We start from the raw sequence: 12,533 nt of genomic DNA, 5'->3' as shown, positions 1-12,533 counted from the left end.
TATCATATATGAGAGTTTTAGAGTCGTATGTGATTTTTATATTTAAACAACTTCAGTTTAAATTGACTTTTAACTGCTTTTTTGTACTTTTTAGTACAGTTCTTTTCATGAGACAGTTTGCCTTAAACTCCAGAAGTGTTATATCTAAATGAAAAAGTTACCAAATTTCAGAAGTTTTCCCAAATTAATGATGGGATAGATCTCTGGGACCCAATACTCCATTCACCACAGAGATGCTAAAATGGATACATACAAGCTATGAATTGCTGTAAACTTAATAGATTTTTCCCTCTAAATCACACTAAAAAATTAATTGACACATCACTGGCAAATGGCCATTAGCTAAACTTTACCAACTCCACAGTCAACTCTTCAAAAGCAGATAGAGTAAAAGAAGAAAATATGCTCAACTCTTTGGGATATAGCAAAACCAGATATTCCAAAGAGTTCCAATGAACAAACTGACTAGAATGCTTTCATTGTGCTTTAAAATTACTAAACTACAACAGCTTTAATGTGCCTGATCCGAGTCAGCACTGTATGACATTGAGAGTGAGAGGCTGAGCCTAGAATAGATGCAGAGATAGGTGTTGATCCACAAAAATGATAGAATCAATTAGGTTGGGAAAGACCCAGCTCATTGAACCCAACCTATGATCACCTATTGTCCTGTTTTCTCCCATGTCACCGAATGTGCAAAGCATTTTCAATAAAAATGTCAGCTTCTCTGCAGTTGTGTGGAAGACCTTCATTTCCACATCTGAAACAAGTGACATGGAACTTTGGACTCAAATTCTCTAATGACATATAGCAAGTGTTGACACAAAGACCCCATTAATGCTTGTGGGACTCGAACACCAGCTTATATTCTTAGAGACTACCTAGTGACGTTCTGCTTAAACCTAATTCAAATTGTTTTGATCCTCTTAACATTTCTCAGAAGCAGAGGAACATCAGTTATAGCTTACACAGTATACCAGAGAATTGTTAAATGGGATGTCCTGTCATCACACTCTGCAGAATGGTCACAAAGATTAAAATGAGATTCTCAGAAAAGTTCAAATATAAAATAGACCAAATACGAATAAGTCATAATAGGGTATGCTCAACAAAGAGACAAAGATTTCTTCCTTAATTCTGCTTTAAGTTTATATGCAATAATCAGAGAGACTTGTGAACTTTGTGGTACTGAGCCACCCAGTGGTTACTTTGCAAAAGCAAAATGCTCTTTTTTCAGCAACAGAAATCAACAGGTGGATGTTCACGTAACAAATGATACAACAGTAGAATGGAATACATCTGCATCACTTCAGTCTACTCCTTATCCTGAGTACAAAACTGGGCACCCTCCAAAGTCAACACTCCAACCAATCCTGGTTTACAGATGTCCTGCCAGTGACATTGTACTAACCCATCTTTTCATGAGGGTTACAAGCTGGAACAATCAATGGTTTTGGTAAACTGTTAATCTTACTAATGGAACAAGGGTTTTATTGTAAGTGGGACACCAAAAAACGGGCAAGCAACAGAAAATCTGAAGACTAAATTTATCACTATCACTGAAGCATGGTTTGCAAATCATAGACCTGCCACATATTACCAAGTCTATTTCCTCCTTTCCCACAAAACCACATCAGTCATAACAAACTGTAACTTAAAACTAATTTAATTTCTTGATTGGAACTCCTACAGAAGAATAAGCTTGGACCCAAGACTTTGCTCTGTAATTTTAATTATAGGATTTCTATACAAATTTAAAAGCAAGAAACGGAGCCTTTGAAATCTAGTGCTTTTATTAAAGTTTTATGGCAACATACAAAATACAGTGTTTTATCAATATGTTTACAAAACTGAATAAAGATATTATAGCAAGTGTAAAAAAAAAAAAAAATCAAAACAGTTTTCCATTGAAGATATAGGCTCCACAGGACTCTTATCCAATTATTTCAAATAGGAACTCCTTAACTGGTTTCTCAGTATCCTGTCTTCCCATGAGTTAATGCTCCTTGTCCTTTTTTCTTCAGTAAATAGTTGGAGAACTGTTACTTAATAACAGAAATATAACTACCTACAAAGTCTCTGTTAGATTGAAAGACATCAACATAGCAGTTTTTACAGAAGACGCTAAGAATGTAATTTTTTGAGTAGTCATCCCACTTGAGGAAAATGATTTGTTAGACTAAAGATAAGCCAAAGTCCAAGTCAGCAATATTGCATACATTGCTAGCATACACTTCCTTTTGCAGTTCTTTCCATTTCAGTATTTGCTCTGTCAGCTCCTCCAATTCTATCACAAGCATCTCTGTTTTTGACAAAGTGTTGTCCTGAAACAGAAAAGGGTTGGATTTAGTCTCCATACATCCTGCCAGTCTATCAGGACATAAAAGTAACCTAAACAACTGAACAGCATTGCATTTTTCATCCTGGAGAAGACAGCTGGTTCCAGTATTTTACTACTCACCATATTGTTCATCATATCAGGTATCTGAGGGATGCTTCTCACAGACTGCAAATGGCTTTCAAGCTTCTCAATGAAAGTCACAGCCTCAGTCAACAACTCTACTATACTCCTGTAACCAAAGACAAGCTCAAAAGTTGTGCTAAACAACAAGAGTTTAATACTTACAAGTCTTTTTTCATTGCTTTGCTTTTCTTAGTCAGTTTTATACAAGTTTGTAACCATCTAATTAATTTTTCTGCAATTACACTTCTTATATGACTCTTAGCAACAAGCAGGGCAGGAATTACAGAAGTGAATAGCCATTCCTTCAATAAATCTACCTGGGCTAGACTTTTAGACTGTAAGAAGAAAGACTATACTTTTGAAACATGCACTATGCATGTCTGGGAATCATTCATGCTTAGTTCTAAGCAAGCAACAATGGAAGGAAAACATGCAGTGCTAAAGTAACAACTCCTGCTTGGGAGAAGCATAATAAATCCAGCACCTAACACATTTGTTTAAAACAAGAGATCACAACTTGTTCTGTAGACTTCTAAAGACAAGACCAGTAACCTTAGTAAATATTCATAAAATATGCATCACTACTTTTGTATGAATTTATTAATGAGTAAACCACTGGCTTTTACCTAAGGTTCTGCTACCATTTTTATGTCTATTTTTACCAGTGGAAAAATTATTGAAAGCATATGATGTTTACTGTCTGTTAGTTCAAATTAATTGGGACTCATGCAAACAAGAAAAATTACTTTCTGTGTGCCTACTTGTGAAAAGTAGCCTCAATAGGCAGGCTTTCTTGACATCTGTGTTTGATCAACCTCTTTCTGAGATCCCTCTTCTCTTTCAGTATGGCTTCCAGATGCTTGTTCATATCTTGCAAAATTTCACACTTTTTCCCTATAAAATAAAATTGCAAAGTTGAACCTATTGTACTGCTAAAACAAGAGCAAAATTTCTCCTGATGACAGAAAGAATACTGATCTATTGCAGTGGACAGCTTACATCCAAGAGACATTAATCAGAATGGCTTTTCTTGAAGCACAACTGATTTAGTATCAGCATGCACTCAAAGTCACAATACCCACTTTTTAGAGACAGATATAATTGTTTTACATTATCTATAGTTTTAAGTAAATTCTCCTTGAGATGAAATCAACTATAGCACTGAAGTATCACAACAGATTTCACTAGTCTAGCACAACAGTAGCAAGCTAGAATGTTTTTAAGCACACGTAAAATCATAGGGGACAAAGTGTGCAATAATAAAGAAATCAATGCACATGCTCCCCGAGTGTTACATTAAATATGTAGTAAGTTTAGGGGAATAGAGATGTAACAGAAATACACTGAGTTTCTGGAAAAGAAGCAGAGTAGCACATGGAGACAATGGTTATTGATGATCTCAGAACTGATGATGCACTGACCCTGGGGAGCTGACCACACCTCCCACACTGTTTTGGAGAATGAGTTACACACAGAGCTCCTACGAGACAGTAGAGTGGCAGTTCAAATTGTATGGAAACATGCTTTAGGTGTTAATAAAGCACCTATCACCTCTAACAAGTTACTCAGAGATGACTGCTGCAACAACTTCTAGAAGTGTCATGTACTCAGATGAAACATCAGTCTGCTGCTAATAACTCTTGGTTTTTCTACGGTACAACTGCACTTACCTAAGTAAAAATGGTGAGTAATGTCTGCTGTCTGATTCTCCAACTGCATCATTTCAGTTTTCAGCTTTATCTACAACAATAATAACATCAAATGAAAATGCATTTTAACATACTTATCCAGACATAGATGACTCTCTTGGGATGGAAGAGGAAGTAGAAAGGGAGAAAGTGGCAGCATAAGGAGAGCATGTGTGTGAAAGATATCACCCACCAGACCAGGCTGCTCAGAATCACAGCCCCTATAACCTGAACACTTTCAGAGATGGGGCATCCACAACTTCTCTTGGCAACCTGTTCCAGTGTTTCACCACCCTCACTGTAAAGAATCTTTTCCTGATATCTAATCTAATCTAATCTAATCTAATCTAATCTAATCTAATCTAATCTAATCTAATCTCTTTTATTTTAAAACCATTCCCCACTGTCCTTGCATTATCTGCTTGTGGGAAAAGTCACTCCTTCTCTTCCCTTAAGCCCCCTTTAAGTACTGGATGGCTGCTGAACAATCCCTGCTCTCTCGGTCTGTTTTTGTAGGAGAGGTGTTCCAGCCCTTGCATCACCTTCGTGGCCCTCCTCTGGAACTGCTCCAACAGGTTCACTTCTCTACTGCCCTGAGGATCCCAGACCCGGACACAGTATTCCAGATGGGGTCTCACCAGGGCAGAAGAGGAGAGTCCTCTCCCTTCCCCTGCTGGCCATGCTGCTTTGGATGCAGCCCAGGATGGGGTTGGTTTTCTGGGCTGTGACTGCACATTGCCAGGTCATGTGCAACTTTTCATCCACACGAAACCCCAAATCCTTCCCCACAGTGCTGCTCCCTATCTCCTAGTCTGTACTCCAGTCTGGGATTGCCCTGACCCAGGTGCAGGACCCCACACTTGGTCTTGCTGAGCCTCATGAGGTTCTTGTGAGCCTTCTTCTCAAGCTTGCCAAGACCCTCTGCATGGTATCCCATCCTTCTGCTGTGTCCAGTGCTCTTCTCCTGCCAATTCCTTAATCACTGAACAGTCTACCCTTCAAACCCATGTCTCTCCTACTTGTATCTCTCACAAAGCAGTTTCACAGTCTATGTGTGTGTAAACCAACATTACAAAATACAACAGCCAATGCAATACAATAGGCAACAGCCAATTAAGGCAGGACAAAATGTCTGAGGTTACCACCTGCTAACCAACAAAACTGCTTATAAAGAGACACATTTTTGTGTACTCTTATTGTCCAGTTTCCTCAAGAAACTTCAGGTAACACTTTAGTCAAAGGTGCAGCCTGCTGAATCCTTCTACTTACACCTTAAACTTTTGTTTCATTGTTTTGTTTTCTTTATGACAACTCAGTCCACTGGGGAAAAAGGTAGCAACTAATAAACAGCTGAACTGTTAACAAACCCTTCAAAACATGAAACAACGTGGCAGTCTGATATTTCATCGGGGTCCTGTATTACCTCCAGGTATCGAAGTACTGAGTGTACACTGACAAGAGTGTGACAAAAGGCTGTACCTCGTTGATTTCAGCTTCCAGGTTCACCATTTCTTCCATCTCTGAGAATTTCGCAAAGCATGGTGTTCTTCTGGAAGTTAAATCCAAGGACTCCTTTGAAGGTAAAACAACAAAACAATGCAGTCAGCTGCACGAACGTAGCCAGCAAACGCTCCCTAAGGGCTCTGAACAGTTTAAAGCAGCTCCTCTCCGGCGCTCTGCAGCACAGCGGCATTCCCAGCGACAGTGCCGCTGTCCCCGCCGTCCCGGCCGTACCTGGCTCACGGCGCCCGTGGCCACGCAGCGCTCCAGCAGCGCGGACACGGCCGAGCGCTCGCCGGGCTCCCAGGGCGCGCTGCCGCCCTGCTCCCCATCGCTCTCCAGGCCGAGGCACGCGCTGCTGTCCAGCTCCAGCTCGGCATCGCCGCACAGCTCGGAGCCGGAGCCGAGCGCGGGCCCGCCCGCCCCGCGGGGCCCGGGGCTGGGGCTGGGCGGCAGGGTCCCGCTGTCCCACAGCGACAGGGAGCGCCTGGGCGCCGCCATGGCGGGCGGGGCAGGAACGGCGCTGACACGCGTCCGCTTCCGGGCGGGCGCTGCCGGAGCGGCGGTTCTGGAAGGGCGGAGCGCGGGGGACGGGCCGGGGCTCCGCCGGCGCGGAGCGTCTGCCAGCGGCGCCCGGACAGGTTGGTTGGGCCGGGCCCCGCGGTGCGGTGCGGGGGTCGGCGCGGAGCAGCGGGCGGGGTCGGGCGGGGGCACCGCGGCCTGCGCGGGTCCGGGCTGGCCTCGCCCCTTGCCGGGCGGCGCGGAGCGCAGCGCAGCGCCTGTCGCGGCTGTTTACGTGCTGTGCCCCAGGCTTGGATCGCACCGCCCGGCTGCCAGCCCCGCGCTAATCCCGGGCCTGTGACCCGCGCCCTGCGATTAAACCCCGCTGGCCTTACCGAGGTGGGTGTCGTGTGCCTGCTAATAGGCACGGCGGAGGAGTCAGTTCTCTAAATAGAGCTAAGGTCTCGAAAAAAGCAGATAACACAGTAGCATTGTCGGCAGGCCAGCGCTGGGAGATGCCACAGATATCACAGATATCACCGTCTCCGTGGAGAATCTCCTTATGCTGCGGGGCCTCGAAAGAGGCAAAATGTAGAAAATGCGCAGTTTTACCAGTTAGTTCTGTGCTTGTTGTAGTTTCAGTAATCAGACTGCTGTAAGGAAGACACCTTAGTCTAGGTAAACCTTCAGACTTCTAGGTTTTAGTTATGAGGGAGATGAAAACACAGCCGTGAAATTGCTCGGTGTGTCAGAATGCTTGTAGCGTTGAGGGCAGTGCACATAAATTGACTTTCCGTTTGCTTTATCACAGAGACTTTGGATTGCAGTTCTCTAGCCCAGAGTAAAACTGGCTGACACCATCGCTCGGGCTCCGTGTGCTTGACAGAGAACTGTTAGGATGGGAAATAGTGCACTGAAAGCCCACCTGGAGACAGCACAGAAAACTGGTGTGTTTCAGCTAACGGGAAAAGGACTTACTGAGGTAATGACATGGCTGTTTGTGTGTATGAGTGACACTTCTGAGGAGAAATTCCCACTTGTTGTTATAATGCACTTGCATACATGTATTTCTTATCAGCAGTCAGGGAAAATATTCCAAGATTTCTTTTTTTCCATTTTTGCTTGCCTTGTCTTCTGATTGAGGATTTATCTGTATGCTTATGAGCCTGTGCTTTATAGTGCATATAGGTTCAATAAATACTAGTTATGATGTTGTGTTTTTAGAAAATAGCTGTAAACTTGGAGGAGGGCAATATGAATTTTATAACTGTCTTGTAACTTAGAAAGATACTCCACAATTTGTCACCTTTACATACTTATGCTCTATTTAACTGTTGCCACATGAATAGTCTGTGCAGGCTGTTCATTGAGCTTGCAGCAAGCATCCTAAAAGTTTATTATATTGGAAATTACCTTAACTTGGACTCAACTGTTAGAAAAACACAGAATGTCCTGGCCCATAAGTCAAGCAACAATTCACAGGATAGCCAAAAATAACTCAATATTGCAGTAATTTTCCCAGCCTTTTCTAACATACCTTCTTCCACTGTCCTACATCTTCACTTCTTCTCTCTGTCAAGCCAAAGGAGGATCAAAACCACTGGTTTATTCACCAGGACTCCTTGATTGTGATTGCCAGGTTTTTCTTTTATTCACCTGAGTACCAAGACTCAATACAGGATGTAAATAAGAATAAGAAAAATGGTTTACATAATTATTTGAAAAGGAAAGCAGAATACTTTTCACATCATACTCTGCTAAAATATAGAGTTATTAACTGGCTGTAGAGTATTTTAAATGGCAGGCATGTTTAAGAGAAGCACATAAGAGGATGAAAGTGTAATGTTTTTAATTTTACTTATTTGGATGAAAAAAGTACTCCTTCTAGATGTGTTTTCTTTATATCCCCTTTCCTCTCCCCAGTTGAAAAAATATTTTTAAAAAGATGTGTTAAACAAATTTGCGAATCACCGTGGTGTTTGGACATTGTGATACATATGACAGTATGTAACAGTGAGACAATTAAAATTTGAATTGTACAACCTGAACATTCAAATTTGTATCAACTCTTTAAATGCTGTATCTTTTTCCCCCCCAATAGTTTCCTGAAGATCTGCAGAAGCTAGCAAGCAACTTAAGGACAATAGACTTGTCGAACAACAAAATAGAACTCTTGCCACCTCTCATTGGAAAATTTTCCATTTTGAAGAGCCTTGCTCTAAACAACAACAAACTGAGTATGCCTGCTAATTAATATCTCTACTGATTTTTGAAATAATAACTTGTTTTCTTTATCAAAAACTAAATTTAATTATCTAACTCTCACAAGATATAAATGGGGAATTTAGTCATCTAAACTGGTATTTTTGGAATTCATGTACAGGATAAAAATCTCTAAATCATAAATTCCACAAAACTAGTTGCTGTTTAGTGTATTATCAATTTTACAATGACACATGAGTGCTTTAACCCATAGAGGTTTTGTGCTGTGACTGACCTGAGGGTTTGCCAGAGCCAGATGGTTTAGTACTTGCCCAGGGCACCAAGTAATGAAGATGACCTGTAGACAATGTTGCTCACCATTCATCTGTTGTTACTGTTTCTATTAAACAAACATCCATCATAATGGAAAAATCACAATGAAAACACTTGGGGTTTTATACATTAAGCATGTATTTTCTGCCTTTTTGAAAAAACAAAGGTAATTTACAAACCTCATTGACTCTGTAGTGCAGCTCAGGAGTGTTAGAGGTTATACACATGTGTAGGTGGAAAGAGGGATGAATGGATGCCAGCAGACCTTACCTGGTGATATTTATATGCTGGTATGACACAGTATGAATTATCTCCTAACTTACTTCTGTAAGTTGAGTAATACTTTTAAAGGGCAAAGGTGAAGCTGTGAATTTTGTGGTATTTCATGTGTCATAGAGCACACAGCAGAATGTTAGTAAGGACCATAACTGACAGGCTGAAGTCTTCCAAACACTGATTTGAAGGTCTGCCTTGTCTGCAGATTATTTTTAATACATTTATGGGTGATAGTTAAAAAGCACGTGTTGTCTGTGGGTTGAAGTTTCTGTGCAGGAATCTGTGCCTTCACTGGAAATTGGGGAGGAATTCAGTGAGGAATGACTTAATATAGCACTGTTCTCCCTGCAGAAGCTTATTTGAATTAAATGGGTATGAATGTTTACTGCTCTTTAGGTCATACGTTTTTCTGTCATTTTTCTCTAGCTGCTTTACCTGAGGAGCTGTGTAAACTGAAAAAACTGGAGACACTACACTTGAATGGCAATCACTTGAGGCAGCTACCGGCTGCATTTGGACAACTTTCAGCTCTCAAAACCCTGAGCCTTTCTGGAAACCAGCTTCGGACTGTGCCTACACAACTCTCTGGACTTCGCCATTTGGATGTGGTGGATCTTTCAAAAAACCAGATCCAAAATGTCCCAGACACTGTGGGAGAACTGCAGGCTATTGAGCTCAATTTGAATCAGAATCAGGTCTGGTAACTGAGATGTTGTGGGAATGTAGATTTAGGACATGGTTTATCTTGGACTTAGTACAGTCATGGAACATAAGATGAGACCATCAAAACTTTATAGCTAAAAGCCATCTGGACATAACACAAATGAGGAATCATAACTAGAATTTGTGTACCAATGCATCCAACTGCCTGATTTGATTAACTAAAAAATCCTGAATTTAGTCATGGAGAAAATTATTTGAACAGTTCTTGAGTAGGAATGTGATAAACAGATGTGTAGGTTGTTTGTCATCATGGAATAAAAAAATGTTATTTTGATTTTTGATAATTTGTTACTTATGTATTGTTTTTAAGTACTTACTGTTAATGCAGTTTATAGTTACAATATGGAAGTTGTTCTGTATAAGTCAGAAACAGATCACTTAATAATCATTGATCACTACCATTTAAATCCTATTTCTCTTTTTATTTCCACAAGATTTCCCAGATCTCAGTGCAGATCTCCCACTGTCCACGCCTCAAAGTCTTGCGTTTAGAAGAAAACTGTCTAGAACTCAGCATGCTGCCTCAGAGTATCCTCAGTGATTCCCAGATCTCACTGCTTGCAGTAGAAGGCAACCTCTTTGAAATCAAGAAACTCAGAGAACTGGAAGGTTATGACAAGGTTTGTGTTTTGTTTTGGGCTTTTTTCTTTTTTCTTAAAAATAAACTCCTGGTGAAGTCCTTACTCAGAATACTAAGCATTTATGCTGGTGAATAAAAGCACTAAACAGTCCATTGGTGGTGCATTGCTACTGGATTCATAACTAACCTGAAAACAACTCCAGGAGTTCTTCAAAGATAACTTCCTTGTAGGATTTGGGGTCAGTGTTCTTTCATCAGCATCTTTTGAAAGGTAGCTCATAATGACAAGCATGTCTTCACTTTGATGTGACAAAAAATGCTTTGAATTTTACAGCATTCGTTAAGTATTTAGTATTAGTTCATCCTTAACACTGGAGATTGACCATTAATCTGAATTGCAGCAAATGCCAGAAATGTTTTGGGTGTCTTTGTTTGAAATTAAAGTTCTAGTAGTTATGCCTGGGATATAAAAATGTGCTTTAGATGCAGAATATTTTTGAGTTTGAGAGCAGAAACTCAGCTGCTTTTAGTAGTAATGAATCATCTAATTCCTGAAAAAATCTTTGATTTTTTTTTTTTTTGTTTTCTTTGTAGTACATGGAACGATTTACAGCTACAAAGAAGAAGTTTGCATGATCACTATTCTGACCATGTATATTATCAGTAAGAAGACTTAGACTAGAAGCATCTGCTTCACTGACTTGAACCAAGATCAATGAAGGAAATGATCAGAGTACTCCTCTTCTAGTAGTCTGAAAGAGCCTGTTAAGACCACATTGAATAAACTTGAACTAGAGAATATAGGTATTGAATTGATGAACCTGCCCAGGGGCCAGTTTTGATTTTTGTGCCACAATAGCTTTTAACACAGTACATGTTCTCCTTTGTCAGGGCTTGTTCTTTCACAGAGAAAGGGAACAAGCATTTCAAAGTTGCCAGTTCCCTTTTGTCAGGAAGCTGGCTGTTGATTTGTAAGAGGATTATTTCTTCTGGAAACATTTTTCTGTAATAGCACATAGAAGTTCTATCACCAAAACAGTGTATGTCTTGCAGTAAGCACTGTTCTGCAGAGAACTTTTACAAATAAGATTTTAGTTTATAACTTGTGTAATTTTTTCTTTTTTTTAAATGAAGCACAAATAGTTGTGGTTAAGTTAAATGTTTTATTAACAGCTTCCAGTAAACAAATTGTGGTTTGAGCATCCTTAATTTATATTTTACTCTACATGCTTTCTTTTCCCATAAGCAAGAATTGCACTACAGTCCACTTTTGCTAGAGCTGTATCAAATAAAAATTAGGTTCATCTTCAGTGTATTCAGTAAAAATGTATATTGCTAGAAAATATAATATCCTTGCACTGACTCCTTGTGTACAGAGCAATGCTGAAGGTTTTAGTCGTCACCTCAGTGCTGCTGCCTTATTACCAAAAGCACCTAGAAAGAGCTAAAAATGTATGCAATTATGTAACTTATACTGAAAAGGAAAATGTACTTGTATATTTTAGTAAATTATTTTCAAAAAATCAGTTCAAGTTTATTTGGTGTAACTGTTGTCATTTTATTAAGTAGTACTATGATGTCACTGAAAGTCCTCACTTAGCTACTTGAGTCTGTAAGTTATTGGTAACAGCTGCTCTTCAACATCACACCCATAATTATGATTAGCAGTAAGTGGTTCTTTTGTGAGATGCTCAGATAGGTATTTATTTCCCTGACACTGTTGCCATCTCATTTCCATTCTTACATAGTAATACCTAGAAGAAGAGTTTTATAGGACATCAGCTCCTTATACAAAGGATGGATGAAATTCATCATTTAACAGTTGTGCTTAAGAATCCCCATTCCAGCTATTATTAAATAAAAAAACTACTAGCTTCTTAACAGAAATAGCTGACAGTGTTTATGAGACTACTTTGTTTTGCAAGACATAACCAGGTAAGTGCTATAAGAACCCTTATGTGTTACCATAATGCAAGGCCCTGTATAACCAGAAATCTATTCAACTCCATACTAACAGATTCCACAGATTAGAACATGCAAACTGAGTAGTGAATAAAGCCTCCACCCTTATTTTAAATTTTAGCTCCTTCTACTTGATACCTAAGTCCTGTTTGAAGTACTAGCTTTTTTTTTCCTGGAGCTTTGCTGTGCATGAGACATCATCAGAACAAATTAGCAGTTAGCAGATTCCCCCTTTGCATTCACCAAAGGAGTGGTCTATCATCAGTATGTACGCACTTGGCAATACCATGCTGTGGTGGCATTT

The 12,533-nt window shown here is 40.0% G+C and overlaps 2 protein-coding genes across 2 annotated transcripts; one reads left to right on the top strand and one right to left on the bottom strand.

Moving 5' to 3' along the window:
* Positions 1 to 1,774: 1,774 nt before the first annotated feature.
* On the bottom strand, positions 1,775 to 6,203 carry HAUS2 (HAUS augmin like complex subunit 2). Its single transcript, XM_079309180.1, has 6 exons — positions 5,887 to 6,203; positions 5,632 to 5,724; positions 4,135 to 4,204; positions 3,226 to 3,358; positions 2,462 to 2,570; positions 1,775 to 2,324 (listed from the first exon to the last, which is right to left on the bottom strand). The coding sequence occupies exons 1-6, from the start codon at positions 6,151 to 6,153 to the stop codon at positions 2,175 to 2,177; spliced, it is 822 nt and encodes a 273-aa protein (XP_079165306.1). The 5' UTR covers positions 6,154 to 6,203; the 3' UTR covers positions 1,775 to 2,174.
* On the top strand, positions 6,165 to 11,804 carry LRRC57 (leucine rich repeat containing 57). Its single transcript, XM_079309181.1, has 6 exons — positions 6,165 to 6,293; positions 6,965 to 7,135; positions 8,255 to 8,390; positions 9,391 to 9,659; positions 10,122 to 10,307; positions 10,862 to 11,804. The coding sequence occupies exons 2-6, from the start codon at positions 7,052 to 7,054 to the stop codon at positions 10,901 to 10,903; spliced, it is 717 nt and encodes a 238-aa protein (XP_079165307.1). The 5' UTR covers positions 6,165 to 6,293; positions 6,965 to 7,051; the 3' UTR covers positions 10,904 to 11,804.
* Positions 11,805 to 12,533: the final 729 nt, after the last annotated feature.

This window comes from Erithacus rubecula (genome assembly GCF_903797595.1).
Source record: "Erithacus rubecula genome assembly, chromosome: 6".
Lineage (NCBI taxonomy): Eukaryota > Metazoa > Chordata > Aves > Passeriformes > Muscicapidae > Erithacus > Erithacus rubecula.
Note: the sequence above shows the minus strand (reverse complement) of the source record. Positions and strands in the feature narration are given on the sequence as shown.

Coding starts and splice junctions, on each gene's coding strand:
- LRRC57 (XM_079309181.1), top strand. CDS start 7,052: ATGGGAAATAGTGCACTGAAAGCCCACCTGGAGACAGCACAGAAAACT. Junction 7,136..8,254: donor CGGGAAAAGGACTTACTGAG/GTAATGACATGG, acceptor CCCCCCCAATAG/TTTCCTGAAGATCTGCAGAA. Junction 10,308..10,861: donor AACTGGAAGGTTATGACAAG/GTTTGTGTTTTG, acceptor TTTTCTTTGTAG/TACATGGAACGATTTACAGC.
- HAUS2 (XM_079309180.1), bottom strand. CDS start 6,153: ATGGCGGCGCCCAGGCGCTCCCTGTCGCTGTGGGACAGCGGGACCCTG. Junction 3,359..4,134: donor TACTCACCATTTTTACTTAG/GTAAGTGCAGTT, acceptor TTTATTTTATAG/GGAAAAAGTGTGAAATTTTG. Junction 2,571..3,225: donor ATTGAGGCTACTTTTCACAA/GTAGGCACACAG, acceptor CTTTGGTTACAG/GAGTATAGTAGAGTTGTTGA.